This window comes from Peromyscus leucopus, chromosome 6, assembly GCF_004664715.2.
Source record: "Peromyscus leucopus breed LL Stock chromosome 6, UCI_PerLeu_2.1, whole genome shotgun sequence".
Classification (NCBI taxonomy): Eukaryota; Metazoa; Chordata; class Mammalia; order Rodentia; family Cricetidae; genus Peromyscus; species Peromyscus leucopus.
Window position 1 is genome coordinate 129,716,629 of NC_051068.1, and position 27,507 is coordinate 129,744,135.

General features: G+C 37.5%; 1 protein-coding gene across 11 annotated transcripts in view; it reads right to left on the reverse strand.

Annotated features, from left to right (window-relative positions):
* Positions 1–27,507, reverse strand: part of Lrrc7 (leucine rich repeat containing 7) — a 479,632-nt gene that overhangs the window by 316,023 nt on the left and 136,102 nt on the right. For 2 of the 11 annotated variants that reach the window (XM_028890376.2, XM_037207253.1), the window contains exon 2: positions 19,228–19,303. The exons of the other annotated variants lie outside the window; for them this stretch is intronic. Coding sequence is in view for 1 of the 2 variants with exons in the window: in XM_037207253.1 (XP_037063148.1) it covers position 19,228 (1 nt within the window). In the remaining variant the exon portion in view is untranslated. The remainder of the gene's footprint in view (positions 1–19,227; positions 19,304–27,507) is intronic. 11 annotated transcript variants of the gene reach the window in all.

Sequence of the window (27,507 nt, forward strand, 5' to 3'; positions counted from 1 at the left end):
AAGTCTGTTTCTTTGATACAACGTTAAATGTTTGGTTCATTAAAAAAAACTTCTTAACTGCTCTTAATAGTTCTGGACTTGTTAAAAATCAGTATATTAAAATTATCTGATAATTTTTATCCCCAAATTAGAATTATTTTATAACTCATATCACATTTTTTTAAAGTGGGAGTTTTTTCCTTCCTATTTGATTGTATCTTCTAAGTGTTAGGTAGTTCAAAGAATAGATTCAAAGTTGAGATAAAGGAAATCTAACACTCACTCTGGTATTTCCAAACAATCAACCACAAGACAACATTCTTTTTTTATTATAAAGTAGAAGATGAGGGGCAGCAGAGAGGACCTTTTTCATGCTTTATTTCCATGTAAGAAATAATTTCTTACTATTTATAAGCAGGCTCATTCAGCTGTGGTTCCTGTTTCATAAGCGGTAATAAACTGTTCTGAGCATCTGATGTTATTCTGCTATCTTCAGAATGCATCAACAGAGAGAGTTCTTGGATAGATTTGCTAACATTCACAGATGGAGACCATATCCACTAAGTTTGACATTGAACATTTTGTCTCACATAATGTTTTTCCAATTTGTTGTTTGATAGCAAAGGGAACATTTTTCAGAAGTATCATCCAAGCAAAAAACTACCTTCCCAAAGGATGAACATAGGAGTTTCATGGTGCCTCTTTTTACAGGGGCTAATTATGGGGCAGTGTGATTCTTGTTTCATCATCTGATACGCCCGATTGCCTCTGCTGATTCCACATTTTGTAAAGCAGTAGTTCAGCTTGGGCAGTTGCCATTATCCCACTTACAAGCACACCTTTCAGTGCCCCCCCACCCCGTTCCCATTGGGCAGAGCTGCAGAATGCAAGGTTTTTTCTTTCTTTGCCAATTCGTAATGACTTTAATAGAGTTACAAGCTCCCCAATCACAAATAAAGGTCTCCCTTTGTTTGCTTTGGTTTTGCTTAGTAGGAGTAATCAAGATTTGCTCCTGTATAATGGAAGGAAATGTAATTTTCATCTTTCACTGACTGGCTAATGATCACAGAAGGGGCTGGATTTGGGAGTCAAGTATTTTGTTTCCAATCCTGTGATTCTCTATGATGGCAGATAGACTGAGGTAGCAGAAACTACCCACTCTGCCTGTTCTCAAGGAGCGTATCTCAAAGTAGGGACAGACATTTTTTTTCTTCCATTGCTTCATGTTTATAGCTTCCATGTAGCTTTATTTTTTATTAATTACTATCTATAGGCAATTGTTGGATGGAATTAGGGTGTGTGTATGCATGTCATTTCCAAAGAAAGAATAGAACTCAATAAAGCTATTGTATGCTTCTTTCTTTTTAAGCTTTGACTCTCTTGACTTCTTTCTTCCTTTCTTCCTTTCTTTCTTTCCTTCCTTCCTTCCTTCTTTCTTTCTTTCTTCCTTCCTTCCTTCCTTTCTTTCTTGTTTTACATTTTCCTCTCCTCCTCTTCTTCCTCTTCCTCTTCCTCTTCCCCTTCCCCTTCTCCTTTTTCTTCTTGCTTTTGTGAACTCACCTCCTGAATCCACATCTATGCTGGGTACAAGTAACTCCCAAGAACCTCAGAATTTCAGAAAAACCCCTGTCACTAATACATTTTAACCTATTCTACTGATAATCTGACAAAATATGGTCCTATATCATCTGAAACATGAATGAACTGTCATCGGTTCACATAGCAGATGACTGAAGGTAGTTGGCAGCATTGCATTAAGTAGCTACAGGGGACATAAAAATTCAGAGTGGTAAAAAAATAAAAATGATAGGATAATGTAAGTGTGTATTGACTCAGATCCCTCCTGGGAACTATTTTACATTATCCCTACACTCAGAGTAGCCATAAATTAATAATTGCCAGAATGATTAACAGTTTTTATTAACCTTTTCTATATTCATGAGCATGAGATTATGTTAAAATTTTATATTTATAATTGCAGCCTCTTCACTTAGCATCTTCTTTGAAGGAAGGCAAAGCCACACATAAAATATGCAAAGCCAGACTCTTCTATGTAGTCAGAGCTATGTAGTCAGAAATGATGTATTGCTTTAGCCTATAACTTCTGAAATCTTTAACCTAGATGATCCACAGAAAGCCTCCTTTCTAATGCTAATTGATTTAAAAATAATCCTGTAAAATATATTCATTTTCTACATAACAGATGGTAACAAGCTTGGCTGTAGGAATCTATATGAATTTACCCTACCCTGTTCCATGTGGTTTAGCTAAACTGAAAGCACTTGGTCAATGAGAACAGGAAACATAAAAATCTCCTTACTGGAGAGCACATGAATAAATGAAGCTTCTATCTGTGAAGATCTATTAGTGAGGAGTTAGGTAAATGGAAACACAAAGTGACATGAATGGGGTATGGGAGGCTTTGGTAATGACTCCCTTTACAACAGTGGTTCTCAACATGTGGGTCATGACTCCTTTGGGGGAAGGTCAAATGACTCTTTCACAGGGGTCACATATCAGATATTCTGCATATCAAATATTTACATTATGATTTATAACAGCAACAAAATGAAGTAGCAATAAAATAATTGTATGCTTGGAGGTCATCACAGGATGAGGGATTGTATTAAAGGGTCTCAGTATTAGGAAGGTTGAGAACCACCGATTTACAGTGTATCAGGAAGCCTAGCTTTCCCATGGTGCTCTGAGGAATCCAGAACCTCATACTTCCTTGCAGAATGGACTCATCCATACTGCCACAAGTTGCTGTAAGGTTGTTCATTAATGGTCATGGACACCCTTCTATGGGCACTGTCATTTAAGCTCACAATCTCACCTCATTAAAAATGTGATCTCTTGGTTTACAGGCCCAGCTGCCCAACCTCACACCAGCACTGTTCCAAAGGACTTTCCGAGCTACAGTGAATCTTTGAAGCTCTCTTGCAGCTTCAGATTACCCTGGTTTCTTTGTCTCTCACCAGTGCTGCTCAGAAATACTTCACACACAAATCTATGGAGCCCAACCTAAGACCCACTCACTTTTCCAGGCTCCTAGTTGATGCAATTCTTCTACCAGGTTTAGAAACGATCAGGTTCCATAGACAATTAGATATCTTTCTTCACGAACTCTAACTCTCATAATCTTTTTTAAAAATCACTTTTCAAAACTCCTTTTGCTTCTATAGACTCATTTCCTGAATTCACATTTCACTCCAGACTCCTGTGCTGCATTTCAGAGAGCCACTGACATTCTCATGGCTCTGGTGGCTGTCCTCTGCCTTTTGTTATGGTCTCTCCCCATCCTAATCCCCACACAAGCCAAAGGCACCACATTCAAAGCCATCATAGCTTTTGTTGTCATAGTTATTCTATTGTTTTTGCTTTAAGGAGATTTTAATTTTTTTTTTGTCTCATGAACGTATCACTCTATAGAGTTTATTGGGGTAATAAAATTTTAACAATAATTTATTTCAAGCAAATTCTTTCATCATAGCAATACAGTAGAGACTGAATGGTTCTTCCCACCAGGTAGGAACATGTGGGTTTTCCTTTAGCAACTGTGGCAACCACAGCAAGGTCAGGAGAAACATCCTTACCCCTCAGTGACTTGTGTTTTTTAGAGATATCATGGGGGCTAAAGTATAGGTCTAAATACACTTGGGCTACAGAGAACTTATTTCATCAATGTCAGTTTCCATCCATTCAGTGCTTCCTTCCCTCTTCAGGCACGTGGTTCTCACTATCATTTAAACCTCCGACTCCGTTCCTCAGTGCCAGCTGGGATGATGTTGGACCACAGGGATTTGGTTCTTTGTTCAGCACAGATGAACTATATAGTCAGATAAAGCAGATGTGGGGCTTGGTTGCCTGTCATAGGAACTCTGAATGAAGAGCTGGGATGCTGGCTCAGAAAGGGAGCAGTACAGGCCTGGTTGGCAGCTGGGGTGTGTGCCTGGCAGCAGCCTCCACTCATCATCCTCCTGGTAAGACCCAAGCACGTGTGTATCAACCTCTCTGCTTGTTTTCAGCCTCTTCTCTTGTGCTGGTAGTTCTGCAGGCCATCTATGATTCCTAGAACCTTCTAGAACTTTTCTTTCTAGCGTAATAGTTGTTCCACATGGACACCTGAGTTGTATGTTGGCGCTGAGGTATCTCTGCAAACTCTGAGGAATCTTTGTCAACAGTTTTATTCTTGTCTCTTTTTATATAATTGCCTTCACAGATTATGAGTGACAACTTCTTTCAGAACATGTTTAGAACAGGTTAATGAATTTCAAATAAAAATAAGCTCCTTGTGTGTTTTTCTTTTGAAACAAATGTGTTCTATTTGATCTGTATGACATCCCAAGTGTCTCTGACTTACAGTGGTTAGACTTAGCCTCTTTCCCCCTTGGGATTGTGTAACAATGTGATTAGTGGAAACCATACTTCAGAGTCTTAGTTTTCATCATTTCTCTGACTGGTGACACACAGTAGGATGCTCTCTGGTGTTAGGCAATGGCAGGGAGATCTAGCTCTGAGATGGGTGGTGATCATAGGATGACAGCTAGCTTTCTTTCTTCTATGTCCTGGGTTCCCAAGCCACGATTCCGGGTGGATGAGGTGTGTAAAATGTATTTCTTCCCTGGGGAAAGCTGAGGAGCACATGCCATTCACATGGGCATTTCTTTCTCTCCTGTGTGTCCTTTGTCTTTCTGCTCTGTGTGACAGGACAATTCATATCCTGTTTTCCTATTTCCTATAAGGGCAAAAGGGCTTTGCTTGTGAAGGGTGAGGTTTGCTCATTCTGTTTGTTTTGTTCCTTAGAGGAGGAAGTACTAGGGCAGCATGAGCATTTGTAGGCTGAAAATCCCAAATGTCCAAAATTTAAGAGTTTTGAGTATACACATGGTGTCACAAATAAAAAATTGTGCACGACCTCACAGCAGTCATAGTGTGGGTGGGTATACTAAAAATATGATTTAAAACTGCTTCCAATTTATGTGCAGAATATATATGACAAACAAATAAATGGCACATTGACATTTAAGCCCTATCTCTAATATATATGCACACACACATATATTTTAAACCATGAAGATGGTTGCCCCTCACCATCTGCTGCAGGAGACAAAACTGATCTACTCACATGCCAGCTGCAGCACTCACGAAAGCCGGCCCTGCATCTTGCCTGTACAGCACAGTAGAGCTGACCTTGTTGACTGGGTCTTAGTGACCTTGCCTGAGAATGCAATTGTGGGAGATCTGGTCCCACTCCTCATCTGCCATAAGGTGGCAATGGCGAGGGAGAGATGCCCTTCCCCAACTCCTGCCACTCCCTGAGGCAGGTGGGAGAGCTGTACCTGAGGTCATCAGACCAGAAGAGCTGATCTTGCCTCTCACTAGCTGCAGCACTCAGGAGAGTGGCCCTGGACCTCACCTGGGCAACACAGCAGAGCTGGCCCTGTTATGTGAATGAGCCAGCCCTGAAGGCATGACAGCAGGAGAACCCAACCCTTGCTTCTTGCTGCTTAGTGTGAACTAGTCTGGGGTAGTGCTGGAGAGCTCACCCTGGTAGTGACAATTGGGGAGAGCTGGTGGGCTGACCAATCCTGCAACCACCCAGCCCCAAAACCAGGGCTATGAGTTAGTCCACCCCAACATCTACCTCATTTATGATCTGCTGTAGCATGTGAAGGGGCCAGTCCTGCAGATCCAAATCTGACACAGGACAATAAGATATCCAGGAGGAGTCCCACTGAGGGCCTAGTATTGATAGTGTAGCAGAAACTAGAGCCCTGGAACCAGACCAATGACTTTTTGTAATGAACACTTGCAAGTAAAGATATATGGACTAAAGGATATACTGTATGTCTCATTGCATCACACTACAGCTTCCATGATGAAATTTTTCTTTATCTTAAATTTTATTTTATTTTATTTTGGGAGGGAGGTTGCAAGGGCAGAGGGTGGACATGAAGGGACAGGAAGATGAATGGGATCAAGATGCATGATGTAAAAGCCACAGAGAATAAATAAAATGTTATGAAAACAAAACAAAACATGAAGAAGGCCGGAATTGTCCCTAGCATTTCCATTCAGGCATTCTTGACCTGAACAGTATTCATTTTTAAATTGAGGGAATAGAAAGCATGAAAGGTCAAGTGATCAGTCAGAAACTACTATGAATGGCATTGTATTCTAAAGGAGATGATGTGACTTTAGAACATGTATCTTCAACAGCTGTGCCCCATGGTTTCATGACTCATATGCCTTTACTGTTCTGGGTCCTAATCTGCAATGGACTGAACATTTATAACATGTCAGATTCATGAGTTGGAAGTCTCACAAGGCAAGGTACTGGGATGAGAGCTTCTATAGAGGATTGGGTTCTCAGGGCAGAGCCTTCATAAATGGAATTAGTGCCTTTTCAAAGAGGACAGGGACTCCGAGCCCCTCCTACTAGAGGAGGTGACAAGAGAAGACAGCGGTCTAAGAGGAAATGAAAATAATTCCTAACTGAACATGTAATCTGCTGACACCTTGATCTCAGAGTTTCCAACGTCCAGAACTATGCTAATAAACTTTAATTATTAGATATGTCCCAATACTGAGTAGTAAAGAGTTAAAGTCTCTAAGCATAACACAAGTTGATTAGTAACAAAACTTAAAGGTTTAATTTCTAAATACTCTTTCCAATAATTTGTGGAAATTTCCCAGTAAAACACCAGGGCAGGGGTTAGAAGTGATGGAAAAGAATTCTGTCCATATTCTGCTGCTACTTTCATGCTTATTTTCTGTTAATCTGCTAAGGCTTATCACTGATATTTCTTTTTAAATAAAAAATAAATGAATGTGTAGGTTTATGTACACATAGTGCTGCAGACTACAGAAAAGAGCACAGAATGTCATATAGCTCAGGTTATAGGTGATTGTGAGTTTCCACGTAAGTGCTGGGAACTGAACCTGTTCTTCAAGAGCAGCAAGTGCTCTTAGCCACTGATTCATCTCTCCAGCCCCAACTGACACCTCTTAATCGGGGAAACATCTTCAGAACAGTTATATATAAGCATAAAATCAGTTGTATGTTTTAGATCAAAGATAAAAGATTGTCACATTACAGAAACTGAGTTTTTCACCATCATTGGTGAATTTAGTTGAAAATAAATAATTAGGAGCCCACCATCATTATAACCTACAAGAATGATCCCACTGCTCTGGGAATTAAATATAGAAAGAAATTATATGTGGAAGAGTTATATAAAAACTAGTTCATACAACACAAAAACAATAGATATATTTTTGCCTCACCTAACTAAAAGGAAAAAACCTAACATCAATAAAATCTAACTTTACTGGAGAATCATTTGCAGTGCATTAGAAAGAAAATAAGGCTAGCCTGTGTCACATACACAGAATAGTTATGAAGTGATAAAATGAAAATACTAACAAAACAATAAAAAGGCAGACAGAGATCTATGAAAGGTTGCATTCCTTTATCAGAAAAAGACCATTGGCAGTATTCAAGATACTGCTTTGTATCCAGCTGAATGAGAAAACCAGAAAGGAATGACTGTTGCCTAGCCTACTTCTGGGTGGCAGGGCAAGAAACTGATCCTTCCCTCCATAGAACACCAAAGAACTGAAAGATGCACACAGTCCTGTGAAGGAGGAAACTAGCCCAGAATTTAAGTGCAATGCCATATTCATCACAGCATGAGTAGTGGTAAAAATGAAGCAGTCTTGATGAGGAGCAATTTTACAAAATCCATAAAATGACAAAATGGGCCTATTCCGCACTTGCATAGATGCAATAATCTCATTCATGGTCATTCAGAGCAGGACAGCAGTGGTAGTCCCAAAGAGCCATGCAAGGTATCACTAAGGAGGCTCAAAAAATGAACAGATATGAAATGTAGAATTTTATAAGAAGTAGAAAAGCAACATGATATCTATGGAAAAAAGAAAACTATAAGAACCTATATTTATCCTATATGAAAATTGTTTTTGGAAATTAATATCATAAACTGGCAATAGCAGTTACCTCCCATACAAAGAAAAATTAAATGGTTGCCATAGCAGTGGGACAGACATTTTTCAGCTGATATAATTTAAAAGATTTAGATTTGTGAATAACTGAGTTATTACTTATTAGCATTAAATCACTTCTTTTCAAAATAATGTGAATCAATTAAACATCATTGATTTGTACAGTTTATCACATATATTATTATATTACATTGTTGTTTTTTTGAGATAGGGTCTTATGTATCCTGGACTGGCCTCAAATTTGCTATATAGTAGAGAATGATCTTGAACTTCTGAATGTTGGGATCACAGGCACGAATCCCCACATCAGTCTGTGTGGTGCTGGGAATTGAACCCCAGCCTACATCCCTAGCCTTCTTATGTATATTTTATTTATTAAAACAATTTCAAAAATAATTTCTTTAAATTCATTCCTATATCTCCACAAGCCTATAACTGGCTACACATTTCTTTTAAATAAATAAAATATATTCAAGTTAGTGTGGTGATATTTTGTTTGTGCTTTAACAAATAAAGCTTGCCTGAAGATCAGAGGGCAGAGCTAGCTACTAGATAACCATAGAGACCAGGCAGTGGTGGCACACACATTTAATCCCAGCACTTGGGAGAAGGAAGCAGGAAGATCAGGAGTTCAAGGTCACCTTGGGCTATACAAGATTTATCCAGTCTAAAAGAGAAACAGAGTCAGGCAATGGTAGCACACACCTTTGATCCCAACACTTGGGATCTCATGCCTTTAATAATACCAGCACTAGGGGAGTGGAGACAGGAAGTGATATGGCTGGACAGAGAAAGGAATATAAGGCAGGAGGAGACAGGAGCTCAGCTCTCTTTTCAGGCTGAGGATTCCTAGAGGTAAAAAGTCTTTCTAGTGGCTGCTGCTCTGCTTCTTTGATCTTTCAGCATTTACCCCAATATCTGGCTCTGGGTTTTTAATTATAAAGACCAATTAGGATTTGTGCTACATAATATATCATAATTTTAGATGGCAAAATGTTGGTAACAATAAATAGGAGAATGTTGAATGAAAGATACCCAGATTTAAATTCAAATGCAACAATTATAAACAATGGATAGACTGTGGAATGTCCACAGAATAACAAATCGCTGAGAGATGAGAAGATTTTATCTTGGGAGTTTTGTGTGAGGAATCTCAGTGTCCAGCTGGCCTTTTCTCTGAGTCTAATGTATCATTAGACTGAGGGGCTCTTCAACCCTCTGAATAAAGCAGAAGGAAGTCCCAGTCCAAGTCTTTGGTCAGAGACTCATCAGGGGAAGTATGCCACTAAACACATATGCTTTCTGTTGAAAATCAGAAACTATATAACTTGTGACTTTCTTGTCTTGTCTTAGTATCGGAAGGGTTAGAAGATATCATCTGCTCTTCACTTTACTTGCCTGGATTTTATCACCTGGAGATTGTAAAATTTTATGCACTCCATGTCTGACATTCAATACAACTCTACGTAAGGATATAGGTTCAAAGGACTCATCACAAAAAGTAAATAATAAGTATGTGAAGTCATGTATATGCTAATTAGCTCTGTCAAGCATTTCCCTTGGATGAGGGCTTTGAAAACTATAAATACAGCAAATGATCATAGTTTTAAACAACATACTATAAATAATAAAACATACAATTTTTGTTAATTATTTTAAAATGTTTAAAACAAAATCCTGTCTTTTACTTAAAGAGACAGGATAAAAACTCAAATTTAAGAGAACAAATACTAAAAATAAAGATACAAATGACCAATACATCAGAGATATTAGGCAAGGACTTTTAAAATAATGACATTGTTTTGCTCAAACACATGGGAGAAAAGGCACATAATGAGTTCAAGGAAAATGGAAAATAGAATTTCACCAGAGAATTGAAATATAATAAAAGATCAAGTGGACTTGGATTAATATATATCTTAAATTCAGAACTTAGTAAATAAATTTAAAACCAAATTAGAAATCCAGAAAAGTGAACTGGGAAGTAGAGCAATAAAAATAACCTAAAGGAAAGCAGGAGAAAGTTCTAGTGCAGAGTCAGTGGGAGCCAGCAGGAAATGCTAAGGTTGAGGTCTCAGAAAGAATGAAATTGAAATAATAACTAATGAAACAATGGCTATGAATGTCCCAAACTGATGGAAGACTTGATACTATCATTTCAAAAACCAAACTGGCAGAAACAAAAAGATAGCCACACTTAAGCATATAGTAAAATGCTGAAAATGGAAAAATAAAGGGGACTATTAAAAAGCAGGTAAACAACCAGAAACAAACAAACAAAATCTCCAGATTAGAAAAATTAAACTTAAATAGACATGTCTCCTGCAAATGGCTAAGAAGCAAATTCAAGTATGTTCACCATGATTAGATGCCAGGGAACTGTAAATCCAAACTAGGTGAGATGGTGACAGATCTCAGAGTAGGTAGAGGACACCCATATTGTGCATGGATTTCAGAACCTCTGTGAAGAATCCCATGACAGAGTGAGTAGAGACCTAGAGAGTGATGGTAGAAAACATTGCTAAGACACAAAGGAAACTTTGGAGAGCAGAACAGAAGGAAAGAAAGTTTTGAGTCCTTTCCTGAGGCTTCAGTCCTCAAGAGTGTTCTTTTCCCAGTGTGAATGTGTAAAAATAAGGTTTGGAAAAGTCTTTTCAGTTACATAATTTTATGGGTAGCAAGAGCAAGAAAGAGAGCAAATGCTTAAGTTAATAAGAGAAGAGAGAGAAAATAGAGGGGAAAAGAGGAGATAAAGGGTGATAAAAGAGGTGATAGGGAGAAGAGAGGGAAGAGGAAAGAGGAGGAGAGAGAAAGAACACACATATATAGTACGTACACGGGAGTGGTAGAGATAGAGATGGATATATGTATATATATATATATATGTATATATATATACACACATGTAAAGAAAGATAGATGGATAGGTAGACAATAGATGGATGGATGAATAGGTAGATGAACGATAGGCAGATGGATGGATAGGTAGATAGAGAGGTGGTAGATAGAACAAAGTCAAGATTGCAGCTACACTGGCAGCAGGGGGATGGTACAGAGAACATCCTCTTTTTTCACACCCAACCAGAACAGTATCAAAAGCCATCTCACATTCAGAAGGATCTAGAGGTGAAAGTCTCTCCAGAGCTCCCTCTGAGGACCCAGAGCAAGTATCTTTAGACTGTAGTCTAGAGCTGTCCTGCAGAATACTGTTAGATGCAGTGGTAATTATTTAAGTCAGAACTGTAGGATACAAACTTATTGGGAGTCATAGATTTGAGTGAACTCCAAAGAGACAAGTATGGCTCCCACAGTCATTCCAAGAACTCACAGAGGCAGACCCAGGACATGGTCCCATGTGAAAGACTGCACAGAGACAAGCCTGGTTCCCATCACCTTGCCAACAACACACAGAAACAGGCGCAGGACCTGTGTCTACAGAAAATATAGGATATAAAAGGGGAACTCAACAAAGAAAAATATTAAAAAAGCATAAATAACATTTAGGAAATGAAAAGCTCAAGTCACATAGAAAACCTTACCAACAGACTAGATGAAGAAAAAGATATAATTTTAGGGTTTGGAGACCCTGAAGATAGATAAGAAGATGAGTATATTAAAAAATGAGTAGAACACACAAGATCTACAGGATACCATTAAAACACCAAATCTATAAATCATAGGCATAGAAGGAAAAAGTCAAGCTGAAGATATTAAAATGTTTAATAAATTCATAGCAGAGAATTTCTCAGATATAGGGCAAGAGATAGCTCTGATTCAGGAGGCAGTTGGAATGCCAAACAAATAAGACCAGGAAAGATTGCCCCACAATGAAACCATTCTGCTGTGGAATAATCCTTTTACACACTGTGAAGATGTGTTGCTCTCATTGGTTTAATAAAGAGTTAACTGTCCAATAGCTAAGCAGGAAGAGGTTAGGTGGGGAGAGCCAGACTGAGAGAATGCTGGGAAGAAGGGCGGAGTTGTCAACCAGACTTAGAGGAAGCAGGTGTAGAAGATGAGGTAACAAGCCATGAGCCACATCGGAGCACATAAATGAATAAATATGGGTTAACTTAAGTTGTATGAGATAGTTAGTAACAAGCCTAAGTGATTGGCCAAGCATTTATAATTAATAAGTTTCTGTGTGGTCATTTGGGAATTGGCTGGTGGGACAGAAACTTCCACCAACACCATTTCACATCAAATTATAGTTAAAACACCAACTTTGTAGTAAAAAGAATGTTTAAAACTAAAGGAAGCACCAAGTCACATATAAAGGCAAATCAGACAAACACCAGATTTTGCTATAGAAACTAAAAGCCAAGGCCCTTTAAAGATGCATTTCAAGTCCCAAAAGGCAATAATTGCCAACATGGATTACTATAACCAGCAAAGTTGTCCTTTACAAATGAAGAAAGGCAAACTTCCAGTGATGAACACAAGCTGCAGGAATGCATGAGCACTAAGCCAGAGTTATAAAGGATATGGAGGAATCTTACACATAGAAAAGAAAAGTAAACACATTCATGAGGCCACAGGTAAAACTGCAATCCATGAGGACAGTCAATAAGCAAATGAGAAATAGGAGATACAAATAGCAGGATTTAACATGTATCTTTCAGTAATAGCTGAATATTGATGGTCTCAATTCTTCAACCAAAGGATACATCCCAACAAATTTGCTTAAAAATAGGACCCATCTGTTATAAACAAGATTGTACCTCATTGGCAAAGCCTTAGGGTGAAAGAATGAAAAGTGCATTTCAAAAAATAGAACTAGAAAGCAAGCAGGTATAGAGATAGTACTAATTGACAAAATCTATTTCAAACCTAAATTGGGAGAGATAAAGAATATTATTTCATATTGTTCACCATATAGCAAGAGGATAGTAGAATTCGGTAGATATGCATTAGACAGCAGCACATTCAATTGTGAAAAATTACCATTTTACTAAAATCTATTTATAGATTCAGTGCAATCTTAATTAAAATCTCTACCTCATTTTTCACAGAATAGAAAAAAAAATCATTTTTCACAGAATAGGAAAAAAAATCCCCAAATTCATATGAAACTGTTAAAGACCCCATATTGCTAAAATAATCCTGAACAAAAAAATGCTGGAGAGATAACTATCCTGATCTTTATATTACAGAATCATAATAATAAAAACAACATGGCACTGGCATACCCAATCTCATAAATAAACACTACTGTATATAAAAGCACAAGTTGACTATAACATAATAATAGTAGGTGATTACAACAACCCACTTTCACAAATAGGTCAGATAGACAAAAAGCTAGCAAAGTAACAACTGAGCTAGCTGTCATAATCAATGCACTTAAAAGGCATTCCACTTACCCACTGCAGAATATAAATTTTCCTTAGCAGTTCATGGATCTTTCTCTAAAATATAAACCACATTTTGGACACAGAGCAGTCCTTCCCTAATGCAAGAAAATTGAATTTTTTTTTTTTTACTCTATCTGATCATAGTGGAGTAAAACTAGAAATCAACAGCAACAAAATGTACAGAACACAAAAACTCACAAAGATGGAACAACATGTGATGGCGTGAGGGATGTGTCATGAAAGAAACTAACAGTATAAAACCTCCTACAATTGTATGAAAAAGAAAATACAACATACTGGAACCTGTCAGACACAATGAAAGTAGCTCCAAGGAGATGTTTAAATCCATGAATGCTTGCATTAAAACATTAGAGAAATATCAAATAACTAATTTAAAGAAGCACTACAGGATCTTAAGAAAGTAAGAACAAGCCATAGCCATACTTAGTAGATGGAAAGAGCTACTAAACACCAGAGAAGATACCAGTGAAATGGAAATGAATTAGATTTAAAAAACCAAAACTCAGTGCTTCTAAAAGACAAATGAGATTTGCAAACTGTTGTTCAAATTAACCACCATGAAGAGGACTCAAATTAATGAGAGAGATATTACAACAGGCACTGATGAAATTCAGAAGACCTTTAGTTTATACTTTGAAAGTCTAAATTCTGATAAACTGGAAAATTATAAAAACATGGATAATTTTCTAGACAAATTTTGCCTAAAAATAGTTCGAGAAGATAAATAATTTAAGACTGAAGTAGTAACAACATTTCCCAACTAACAAAAGCCAGATGTACATTCTGATGAATTCTACTGACCTTTAAAGAAGAAATAGCACAATGCTCCTCAAATTATTCCATATCCCAGGAGGGAAAGGCTGTTACCAATCTTAGTTTTGAAACCAGTGTTAGCTTATTATAGCAGATAAGAGCACAACAAAGAAGAAAAATTACAAACCAATCTCTCTGATGAACATGGATGCAAAAATTCCACCAGGAAGATACAGATTAAAAGAACATTGAAATTCATTATATTCTACCTTATCTGCATCAGAATAGCTATCAGAAAATGTTTACAGCAAAATGCTGGTGAGAAAGGAGGGGAAAAGTGACTCTCATACAGTCTTGTTGGAAGTGTACATTAGTCTATCCACTATGGAAAGTAGAATAGAGGTTTCTAAAACTTCAAAAGCAGAACTCCCATATGACCTGCTTTTTCATTTCTGTGGATACATGCAAGGACTCTACATCAACATGCCAACAAGACCTTCACACATCACTGTTCATTACACTAATTCCTCACCGCTGTTCTGAAATCAGCATAGGTGCCCATCAATACACATATAAAGTAACTGTATATATATTTGGCTTAATACAATGGTCTCCCAGTTATATAAATTTTCCAGGAAATTACATAATTTAATTCTTTACAGCTGAATAAAACAATCATTTATACAATAAAAAAAGCAATACGATAAGATATTTACTACCCAAAATGTGGAAGCTAGAGCACTATGGAAAGACTTTTTAAATTGCTCAAATTGTATAGCCTGTAGATACAAAGTTCAAAAGGAAGACAAAATGTGACATTTTCAAGGGAAACAAAAATGGAAAATGTATTGTTGGAACACTAGAGAGGTTCCATCAATCATAAAGAAGATATTATCTGAGATACAGACATTCAGGAAAACATGAAGAGCAACAGAACATATAAATAACTGGTGGCTATAAGCAGGCATTGACTATGGGAATGATGGTTGAGATGAGGGTGAGTATGAAGTGATCTTTGGGAAACATGTCTTGATGCAGCAGAAGATGGAGTGTTTCTCAAGAGTCTATAACTATCAGAGAATTGCTAAAAGTCACTGTGTTAAACTGCAACAAATAAAAAACCTAGGTCAATAGGTAGACACACACACACAAAAACCCCTGAAATAATAAGAATATCAAATTAATAAAAAAGATTCTAAAGAATGTAATAAACAAAAGAAATCAAAAGGAACCCACACAGATAGGTTAAAGAGAAAATAAGAAACAACATGAAAAATACAAAGACACATTAGCAAGTAAATTTAAGTGTAAATTAATTACTTATTCCGGTGTAGATCAATGTTGCCAGACTAGAGGATATGCATGGAAAACATAAATACAAGAACAAGCAGACTGAATTAAGGATGCAAAAAGAAAAACATGCAGATGTTAACTATATGAAAGCTGGCAGTATTTGAAAAAAAGCAGGAAAAAATGAATTAAAAAATTTTGTTAAAATTTTTTTTGTAAAAAATTAAAAAAATTCATTATTAGTGATAAAAGGCATAATTTGTGAAGTACTCAGCCCATAAACCATATAACTGTTCATTCTGGCAATGATCTACCTGCTTCACATGTGATTTTTTTTATATTCCTTATAACATTTCTGTTGGAGAATTTCTCTCTAGCTCCCGCTGCCAAGCCCTGCCAGTCCCAGAGCCCACTTATAAAATAAACACACATACTCTTACATTATTTAAACTGCTTGCCCATTAGCTCAGGCCTATCATTGTCTAGCTCTTACTCTTATATTTAGCCCATTTCTATTAATCTTTACTTTGCCATGTGGCTCGTGGCTTACCGGTACTTTACATCTTCTTTGTCCTGGTGGCGGCTCCAGGCAGTCTCCCCTATCCTCCCTCTTTCCTCAATTCTCCTCTCTGTTAGTCCCGCCTATACTTACTGTCTTGCCACTGGCCAATCAGTGTTTTATTTATATAGAGCGATATCCACAGCACACTTCTGTGAAGGGGCCCCAAAATAGTTTGACCACACAGCAGCCATGACAGGCTTAGGAGCCTAGACACAGCTTCTGTGACAGGCTTACTGGCAGGCAACAGCCAGATCCAGGAAAAGCCTTAAGGTGATACCACCCAGGGATCTACCCAGGGGTGAGAAAGTACCTGACATCCCAAACATTCCAACCATTAGATAAAGTGGCCAGATGTCCCTGAGTCTAGCACACATCTATCTATTTTTTGTTTTACAGATACCCCTAGACAATTGTCAGCCAATCAGGGTCCTGGACCCTGGAAATCCCCTCACCACAACCTCTGCTATGATTAAAAACTCTGCTCCACCTGAATTCAGGGCTCTCTGCTCTCACTGCTGCATTGGACAGACAGAAGGACTGAGCCCTGGAGCTTGAATAAAGGCTCTTTGCTTTTACATACATGATTCAATCTCCATGGTGGTCTTTTGGGGGTCTCTGCGATCTGGGCATAATAACTTGAATGTATTTTTTGAAATTTCTACAGTGAGCTCAGATTATTTATATAACCTATTATTTTTGCTTTCATTAGGAAAAGGAAGAAAGCAGACAAAAGATAAGAGTCATCTTTATCTAAACAAAACATCTAAAATAATCACAAAGGTGCCATATTAGGTTCATAGACCATCACTTTCTCACTGTTGGATTGGCTTAATTACTCATTTCAGTTACTGACAAGGCTTTTTCTGCCAGGCACCCCATCCAAGGACTTTCTGGCAGCTCTGAATACTAGTCACTTTTTATGCTACTTCTTTGGTTTTAGTTTCCTCTTATTTTATGGTTCACTTCCTTCAAACAGAATCCTGAGGACACGATCTTGAGCCTCAGAACTGCACCTGGGTAATGTTCATCTTTTACTTTGCAACATGTCTTTTGCCTGCTTAAATCCTTGTGGTTTCAAGCATAAACTCTATTTGGGTAATCCAGCCCACAGGCCTGATAACAAGCTCCCCACAGCTGTTATTCTCAGTTTACTGAGTTTAGAGGCAGTAGACTTTACTTTCCTAAATACAGTTGCCATGGTAAGAGCCTCCATTGGAAGTCAGCTGCCTTTTTCTAAATATTCCTGGTCACAGCTCATCCATCCAAAATTACTGTGGAACCTGGAGTGTGCATGTGCCCCCTGCCCCAATTTTATTTGTTCTTTGAGAATTTCATAGTGTATTTTGATTGTATTCACCTTCCTCTCTCAATTTCCCCTAGATGTACCTTCCCTTCCCTCCCTACCTTGGTATCTTCTTATTCTTCTTCTTTTTTTTTTTTTTAAATCTAGTCCAATTTGTGCTGCCCATGCATTCTTGGATATGTGGCATGGTCTTGTAGTACTTATACAAAGGTATTTATAAGCGTGCTTTCACCATTTTTTCCCCTTAAGTATGACGATTGCCCAGGCGAACTAAATCTTGAAGGCATTCGTTCACAGCTCTCCAAAATATAAGAGATATCATTTTATGCCAGCTCATCATAAAAACCTCTAAATGTGTAAGTAAATGCCTTAAAGGTAAATAATTTACATTATAATAATTTTATTTTTATTTAGTTATTGCTAGGTATGCTTCCTTCCATATCCTGTACTCTCAACAGTATAAATATTTGATAAACTTTATGTATGAATTGTATATCATCTGTAACTTTTCACTCATATAATTTTTGTAGGATATTGAAAAGGAAGATACTTCTCTTGACTTGTATAATTCTTTAGGAACCTGTATTGTTGTATGATATTTTGTTTGTGTTCTGACAAATAAAGCTTGCTTGGAGGTCAGAGGGAAGAGCTAGCCACTAGTAAACCGTAGAGGTCTGGAGATCTGTACAGAGAGGAGATAGGAAATGACAAGGTGGGGTAGAGACAGGAAATGATAAGGCGGAGAGGTGACAGAATCTCAGCCCTTTTGGTTGGATGATCTGGAGAGGTAATAAGCCACTGTTGGCTGCTCCTCTGTTTCTCTGACCTGTCAGGCAAGCTTTATTTTTCAGAACATAAACAAATATCACAAATACTGTATTGCTAAGCCACTCAAATACATCACATATTTTCTATAGTTTCTATCATAGAACTGTCTTCTACTATAGGATTTTAAATATAGAAATACTTATGCTTAATTTCTAATATTTCATAACACCATAAGTCTTATGTACTTTTGTTGGCAAATGTATTTCAATCACAATTAGTACAGAGAAAGACTTAGAACTTGTTGCTCTTATTTTTAAGACTTAAGAACATATGGCACTAATTTTTATCTTGAAATGATGTTTGTGTGTTTATGTGTCTATATGTGTAAAATATTAACATATATAGCTTGTAATTGCAGTAATTTTTATAATTTTACTTGCAGTAAAATATTTGATGTATGTACTTTCTAAAACTCATTTGGCATGAACATTTGATTCTATTGTAATTTTCAAGATAAATTAAAGGATATTTGACTTTGACCACTTTAACATGAAGCCAAGATTTTCAAAAAATTCTCTTGCCATTCACTTAATCTTATTTATCCTTTTCTCTCTGTGGAGCCCCCTCCTCTTTCTAATCTCTTCATCCACACATTGCATGGTTTTGTCATTGAATCTCTGATTTTATCTCTTGCAAATATCAGGGTGTTCTGGTAACTACACAGCTACTACCCTGTGCTTGGGTTTCATTTCATAATACCTTGATGTTTTGAAATACAACCTTCAAAAATGAATGTATGATTACAAAATAAATTCCTCAAATGGTTTTTCACAGGAATTAGTATATTTGGGTCATGATTGAATATGTCATCAGAAACTGGGAGATCCATATTACTCTTTTTATGAGTAAGGCCTGGGGCAAGATACACTACTTAATCTCACATTTATGTTAAAAAATAAATTCATTATTACTGACAGAAAATGAGTTTCCAGAAACCCATGATAGCCATTTTTCTTCCTAATTATTTTTCTGGTGTAGTAGAGCTTAGCACAAATATTGCTAAGTATCTCTTTAAAGTTGCAAGACTATTTGGTCACCATAGTGTTAAAAATCCCAAGAACATGACTGAACCCTGTACACTTAGGCAAAGGAAGTATCATAGTATCTACTTGCTAGTCACTCCTGTCTCTGAAGACGTCTAGGCTGTGGGCACTTTGACTTGCATTCTTTTCATGTGGCGGGCTCCTTAAAAAAAAAAAGAAAATTTAAACAATTTTAATTAACTATTCTTATAAATTAACAAATGCATCTAAATGAACATAGTAAGCAAGAACAGAGTAGCTGCCAGTTGCTACATATCCTATCAGCGTCATTCCCAAACACCATCCAAACATTTGAGTTGTGGCTGTGCAAATTCAGTGTGTGTCAGAATCTCCCCCTTTAAAGTGACACTTAATCCACCTGAGAAGACTGCATATATCATAATATTCCCTTTGCTGATTTAGTGCTTCACTAAAAGAATGAGGAGTGAAAATTGTGCTTTCCTTTATTTTGGAAATTATACAAATATAATTTGTTTAAGAGTATCATACAATTTGTTTCTTATAGATCAGAGGAACTTCCAATAATCCAATTGAATGAAATTCTATGTTCTCACTACTATAAACACTGAATTAGTAATTTCCAGTGATCTTGAAACAAGTAATCTGCTCTTATGTGGTCAGTTCCCATGAAGAAGTGACTATGGCTGATATCTTCAGTGTATCATTCATAATAAAAAATATCCAAGCCTAACATATTCTTATGCATTTGTAATAATCAAATCTTGAAAAATAGTTTCTATGGGGTGAATAAAGTTATATATATTCATTTTGCATAAGGATTTGACTTTTATATGTGTTCTACCCATGGTAGACATGGGAAATAAAGAAAAATGTACTTTAAAATTATTAGGCTAGGGGTTGGGGATTTAGCTTAGTGGAAGAGCGCTTGCCTAGCAAGCACAAGGCCCTGGGTTTGGTCCTCAGCTCCAGAAAATTAAAAAAAAAAAAGAAAAGAAAAAACATTATTAGGCTAAATACTCTCTATATAAAGTCTTTTAATTTATAACTTATATGAGACAATCTCTAGGCAATTATTAAATTATTTTAAAAATTATAAAGGTTATACATATCCACCACTTACTGTAGAACTGAGAAATAATCTAGATGAAGTAGAGTTAGACAGGGCTGTAGGGTTTTATGGAGTTCAAGAAGATTCTACTGTTACTTTCACTTAGTTAATATTCCAATCAAATCTTTAAGAAGTAGGATAAAGAGATGAAGGAAATAGTCAAGATGTACTTAATTATGCCAACTGTGTACAGAAGAACTAAGGTACTAAGGGCTCATCTTCAGGGAGAACTCTAAAGTATGTTTTGGAAAATTAAAAACATACTAACAGTGTATAAATAGTAATTAAAATGATGAAGATTTTATTCATTTAATTGGTGCAATTATTTATTTGTTTGAATGCTCAATCCTAGATGAATTAAAGCTTAGAAAATGATGTTTTTAGGCTCAAGTAGTTTTCTGATTACATATGCATTGTTAAAGTGAAATACAATGTATCTGTTAGACTAAACACTCAAAAAAATCCAGCAACAAAAGATGGGAGAGGAATTAGAGTTATGTGGCTTAACATCTTTATAGACTTGTCATTGTGTCAGAGAAAAAAAAATTCAGGTTCCTTTTCATGACACACAAATACTGATACAGCACCAGGGTTTTGTTACACAGAAATGAAGACAGGATTCTATTTCTCTACCCAGCCCTTCATTTTGCCCAAGTTTTCATGATCTTCAGATATCTGCAGGTCACTTTGCACAATCCACATCAAAGTTCTGGTCATGAACTTCCTCTCTTGGGTCTGTTTTGGTTCCCAAGTAAATGTTCTATGGGTTTTTTGGTTCTTCAAACTCTGGATCCCTCAGATTACCAGATTTACATCTTGTAATAAAACAACCTGCTACTTCCTTCCCTAGACTGCTCTCCCTGACCCACCTTCAGAGTTCTACTTAGGACCATATGTTGAAGAATCTATGTACTCCGTACATTGGTTATTTATTTATTTATTTATTTATTTATTTATTTATTTATTTATTTATGGTTGAAGAGTTTCTGTTTTCATGAGAATTTCTTTTAAAGAGGTATTAGGCTTTTCTGGGAAAGCTTCTCAATAAGTTTTTCCTTTAAAAGGGGAGCAGAAACTCAGCAGCAGTATGTATTTGTGGACCATCTTCTCCTTGGGAGAGGAAGGTTGGTACTGTAGTTTGGATCTTGACTCTTTATCAAAAGCCACGTTTAAGTCTTGGTCACCTGCCACTGGAACCATTGGGAGGTTAAGAAACTTCTTATATGTTGGGTCTAGGTGAGGCAAATTAGGCCACTGGGAGTTGAATCTGACAGGATTCTAGCATTTTGGCTCCCTTCTGTTTTCACTTCCTGGCCATCATAAAATGAACAGCTTTATTTCACTATGCACTGTATCACAATGCTTGGTCTGATAACAGGCCCCGAACAACAAAACTAACTGGCCATGAGCTGAAACTAACAGCTCAGATAAGTTTTTTCTGCAAATCATTTGATGATCTCAGGTATTTTGTCACAAAAACAGACAGCTGACTTCCTGTTGGGAAGCAAGGTGACCTGCTTATAACAAGACTGTGGCTCCTCTTCATAACTTCTCTATATATTTTCCTGCATGCCATTTCTAAAAAATATATTGTTATGAAGATGTTGGTTGACCATTGTGCTTGACAAAGTAGACAGTCCTAGGAACTAGCAAGATTACTGAGTAGTGTGTTCCAGCACATGAACTGTTATGATTAACATCTTGTAGTGGGAATGCTTTTTGAGGAGTAAAATGCTGTATTAGCATTTAATAATTCCATAGAACTAAAGACCCTGTGATAAGTTTTGTACTAGATCCCATGCAGATTCCAAATGTGTCCAATTTTCATTAGCAAGGTTTGGCAGGACTGAGCAGTAACATAACTGATGTCACTGAAATGGCCATTCTACAGTCACCTAAGGGCTGTTAATACAGCTTAGGTCTGCAGATTAGAAAACAGGAGTTAGCTACTTTAATTTTGTTTCCTAAAAAATGGCAACAATATTTGAACTTCACTATCTGTTTACATTTAGTAATATGAGTTGTTAAAGTCTAAGCAATTGTTTTTATATTACTGTGACAAATAAAATTGTGTCAAAATACACTATTCTACCACCAAAAAGTAACACATTTTATTTTTGGAAGCCATTTTGCTTTTTTGAGGGTCTTTCTATGTAGCTCAGGTTGGCCTCTAATAGATGAGAATCTTTATGTCTGAGTCCCTTATCCTCTCAAGAGTTGAGATTCCAAGCATGAACCCCTGGATTGTTATCATTTTTAAGATAAAGACAGTCTGCATTTACTTATGCTGATTTACTCTTTGCTATGCTGAAGTGAACACATAGCTGAATTTATAGGAATATGTGTTTGAATCCTGTAGGATTTTTAAATCTGAGCAGGCTTGCTTCTGTTTCTCTGAGAACTGGATGTTTGTAATGATTCATGTGATTAGTGGGATACTGACATTTCAAAACAAAAACTAGTGACCACAAATGAAAACACCCTTTCTGTAATAATAGACTCCAGTACACCAACATTCATGGGTCCCCTCCTTTAAATAAAATAAAATGCTCTAAGGTGTGTAAATGAGTGGTAATTTTCTACTGTTCTCCCAGTCCCAGTTGGTGCATGGTATTCTTGGCTGAGTGCCTGAGCCTGGGGTGGGATTCTGTTTCAGAGACTTCCTGAGAGAGCTTATACACAGATGTATTGTTTGAAAACCTTTTAGAAGGCTCCTTGCCTTGGGCTATATTTCCTTTTGAGGCAATTCCATTTTTGTTTTCTTAGTTAACATTCTGAAATCAAACCATGTCCCTGGAGGTCACAGCCATGTGTAAACCATGGCAGTGAAGAAGTATGCACACTGTAGTATTTGGATATAGTCCTCTGGAGTGCCCTTCCAATCACACTTGCCCGTAGTTTGACCTGCATTTCTGACAAACTACTCAAAAGTAGAAAGCACATGTTAAAAATCCTCTGGGCACAAGTTCCTACTTAACACATCATCTCCCAGGGGCAAAGTCTTGTTCAGTTATAATTTTAATCAACCTGTCTGGTCTGACTGCAATATTTAACATACATTGCTGTAGGCTTTAGTGTGAGTGTAGAGAAATAGTCCAGACCTGGATGCCAAGCCCTACAACCTGCCACTCATTAATGTTATACTTAAATATGATTCTTCATTGCAAAAACTAAAGCAATCATTAAAATATCCTTTGGAATCCATAGGGTAGAGGGAGTCTGCCTGATAATTGCAAAGCTTAAGATTGAGGACCCAAAATGATAAATGCTTAAATGAAAAGTCCAAAGAACCTAAAATGTCAAGTATGCTTTGAAACAAGTATTGATTTGTCTGAAAGTTTTAAGTTAGTGTCATGATCAATGCTTATGATTTCTATGACATGATTACTAATTGTCATTGATTATTTAATGCTGATAATATCCTGGGAGCTGAGGAAGAACAAACACTGCATAGCACTGAAATTTGATGAGTGTGGTGGGATATTTTGATCACCCTACATTATTCTGAAACTGTTAAATAAATAACAGTTAAATGAAGTTTACCCTGAATCAGCGGGGCAGAGCCAGTGATTAACTGACTGGACTCAGCCATAGAGAAGTTGGCAATTTGGAAGCTTTTATTTTTAAAATTTTAGAGCATTTTATTTTATTTAAAGGAAGGGACCCTTGAATGTTGGTGTACTGGAGTCCATTATTACAAAAAGGTATTTTCATTTGTGGTTACTATTTTTTGAGAAGACACACAGGAAGGAAAGGGTGGGGACTAGAGTTTGAGCTTCCTTTTGGTTCTGGGAAGAGGTAAGACATGTCTTTTGCAGTGTCTCTGTCCAAAAATCAAGCTCAGCTGGTTGCTACTCAGCCTCTCTGAGGTAGCTGGTTTTCACTCAGTCTTTGACTCCCAAGTCTTTTATAGACAAATAAAATGATAGAGACTTAATTTAAACCTACATATCTTGGCTGGGCTCTGCCACGGCTGTGGAACCAAACCAGCCGGGTACTGACTACAGAACCATGGGGCCTCAGACAATAATTAAAATACAGAGGATTCACATACAGCCTCTATGCAAACAGAAAAACATCATTTGGCATCCAGTGTGGACCAGAGCTTCTGGTACCGTGGCCCTGGCTCTCCCTTCTTCTTCTACCCTGACTCAAGTTAAACTTCATTTAACTGTTATTATTTTAACAGTCTCAGAGTGTCACAGTATGATCAAAATATTCCACAACAGATAAGCATCTTACTCAGAAAAAGGCATTTTTAGGGTGAATTATGGGTGCAAAAATTTTTCAAAGATCCATGGTCAGTTCATTATTTTAAGAAAAATTATGCCTTGTCCATCCTCAACAAGTAAAAACCAACTACATTTTTAAGGTCACCAGTATGTTCATAAAACTCATTATAACTGATATCACACATTTGTAAGAACCAGAGTGAGAAATTTACCCAGGAGCATAAAATCAAGCATTTAACATTGAACTTGCAAATTATGGATGGAGCAAACAGGTATGGTGAAAGATCTGCCCATAGGCATGGGAAACAAAAAAATCATTTGCAACTAGGTCCTAGTTTATGATCCAATATTAGCACACCCCACAGAAGACTCTGTGGAGGGATAGAGACAAAGCTGATTTAAATATAATCCAAGATACAGTTTGACACAGTACAGCCTTTGTACTACATGACCACAGAAAAGAGCCACTGGGCACATGCTTGGGGACACAGAGGGTTTCTGATTGACAAGTGATCACAGTTTGAATGTGCCCAAATCCAAGATATTTGAGGAAATTGTTTTAGAAAGCCATTACTAGATTAAAGAATAGTATTAGATGTTGGTAAAGACACAGAGTTAAAACAACAACAACAACAACAACAACACAGACTACAGTGATAACCTAGAACTGACAGCAAACATCTTGGTTTAGGTGTCATTCAGGGTGAAGAAAGGGGAAGTGACATTTACTGAGAAGGTGTTATTCTGGATTTTACCCCAAGTGAGTACAAATGGTCCTGTTCAAGTTAGTGTCCCCAGAAGCAAACTCTGACTAAGACCAAATTTGAAGTAATGGGTGGTAGGCATGTTCTACTCTGGGAAGCTGAGGCTCTGTTTTGAGGAGACGCGAGGAGATACTTTGGATGCTAAGGTCCAGGTAGGGGATGGGAGGCAATCTTCAACAGTCATAAACTCTTCTCATTTATTTCTTGTCACTAGTTCCTTTTAGAAGTCTCTTTCTCAATTCACTGTTGTTTGTTTATGTCCTTTGGGGACTTTTTCAAAATTGTTCATGATTAATTTGATTCTTTTCTTTAAATGCTTCTAATTTTGTCATCAGATTGAGTATTACATGGTTATTTTGTCTGCTAACATCTCTTACAAAGAGGGAAGCTAATGTTTCTCAAATCAATGCATGGATGAGACTTCTGGAGAGGTGGCGGTGAGATCCTCTGCAGTGTGTGGGAACATAAAACCCCATTCTCAGTAATAAGAATGATCATGAGTTCATTGATGATCTGATATGAAATCCTATACATTCTACCCTACTGTGATAATGACACCATGCTGCTTTCTATTTCCTGCCTCAGAAAGCTCAGTTATTTCCTATTTCCTACACAATTTACTCTAAACTTCTCTGCCTGGCTTTTCAATCCTTCTGTAATCTGGACAGTTAGATTATTCTTGCATCTTTATGAAAAAATACTGAATTAACCAAAGAAATGCTGCCATAATCGATACAGCATAATGACTTTCAGGTTGATTATTGTTAACAATTAGTTTAATATTAGGAAACAGCATGATCTAGTCTCTCAAAATACCAATGTGAAAGTCTGCATGAGGATAAATGTGATTTCTAGGGCAATTGGGGTTTGGGGGTTGGGGATTGGTATGAACACTGAAACTGATGCAGTCTGTTTCTGAAGACAAAAGACAAAGGCATGCAGAGTGCCACAGACAGGGAAAGGTAGTTCCTTTTATTCCTGAATACACCAGCTACTTTGCTCTAGATGGCTGGATCTGAAGATAAAACACACAGATATAGAAGCAAATTGGAAATGCTAAGGATGAAGACAAGAACAAGAGAACAAGATAATGTAATACTGTTCATGTTGCTCAGGATACAGGGATAATTTCATTTTGGGTACCTCACTGGAGCTTCAAGAGACAGTCATTAGCTTGATCACATACCTTGACCAAAGCAAGGAAATAATTTAGTATTAAACCATGCAACAAAATAGCTGAAAGAGATCTTAGCCTCAGTCCTGGATGGCAGAATCACCCAAGAGTTAAATCAGGTTGTGACCTTTTTTTTTTTTTTATTTTACAATACTATTCAGTTCTACATAATAGCCACAGATTCCCTTGTTCTCTCCCTTCTTGCCACCCTCCCATTCCCCCCAGCACACCCCCCATTCCCACCTCCTCCAGATCAAGGTCTCCCCCCAAGGACTGGGATCTACCTGATAGACTCAGTCCAGGCAGGCCCAGTCCCCTCCTCCCAGATTGAGCCAAGCGTCCCTGCATAAGTCCCAGGTTTCAAACAGCTAACTCATGCAACGAGCCCAGGACCTGGTACCACTGCCTAGATGCCTCCCAAACAGATCAAGTCAATCGACTGTCTCACCTATTCAGAGGGCCTGATCCAGTTGGGGGCCCCTCAACCATTGGTTCATAGTTCATGTTTTTCCATTCGTTTGGCTATTTGTCCCTGTGCTTTATCCAACCTTGGTTTCAACAATTCTTGCTCATATACACCCTTTTCTTTCTCACTAATTAGACTCCCAGCGTTCCACCCAGGGCCTAGCCGTGGATGTCTGCATCCAGATTCCTCAGTCCTTGGATGAGGTTTCTGGCACAACTATTAGGGTGTTTGGCCATCCCATCACCAGAGTAGGTAAGTCCCGGCTGTCTCTCAACCATTGCCAGCAGTCTTTTGTGGGGGTATCTTTGTGGATTTCTGTGGGCCTCTTTAGCTCTTTGTTTCTTCCTTTTCTTATGTGGTCTTCATTTACCATGGTCTCCTATTCCTTGTTCTCCCTCTCTTTTCTTGATCCAGCTGGGATCTCCTGCTCTCTTTCCCTCGACCCTCACCCTTCATTGCTCCCACTCATGTCCAGGCTGTTCATGTAGATCTCATCCATTTCTTCGTGTCTTTCTTGGGGTCCCGTTTTCCAGGTAGCCTCACTGGTGATGTAAGTAGCGGATAAGAAATGAGCAGCATCCATTGACTAAAAGTATTTAATGCCTGAGGTGTAAAGTGGTTCTGTAAGTAGAGTGCTGGCC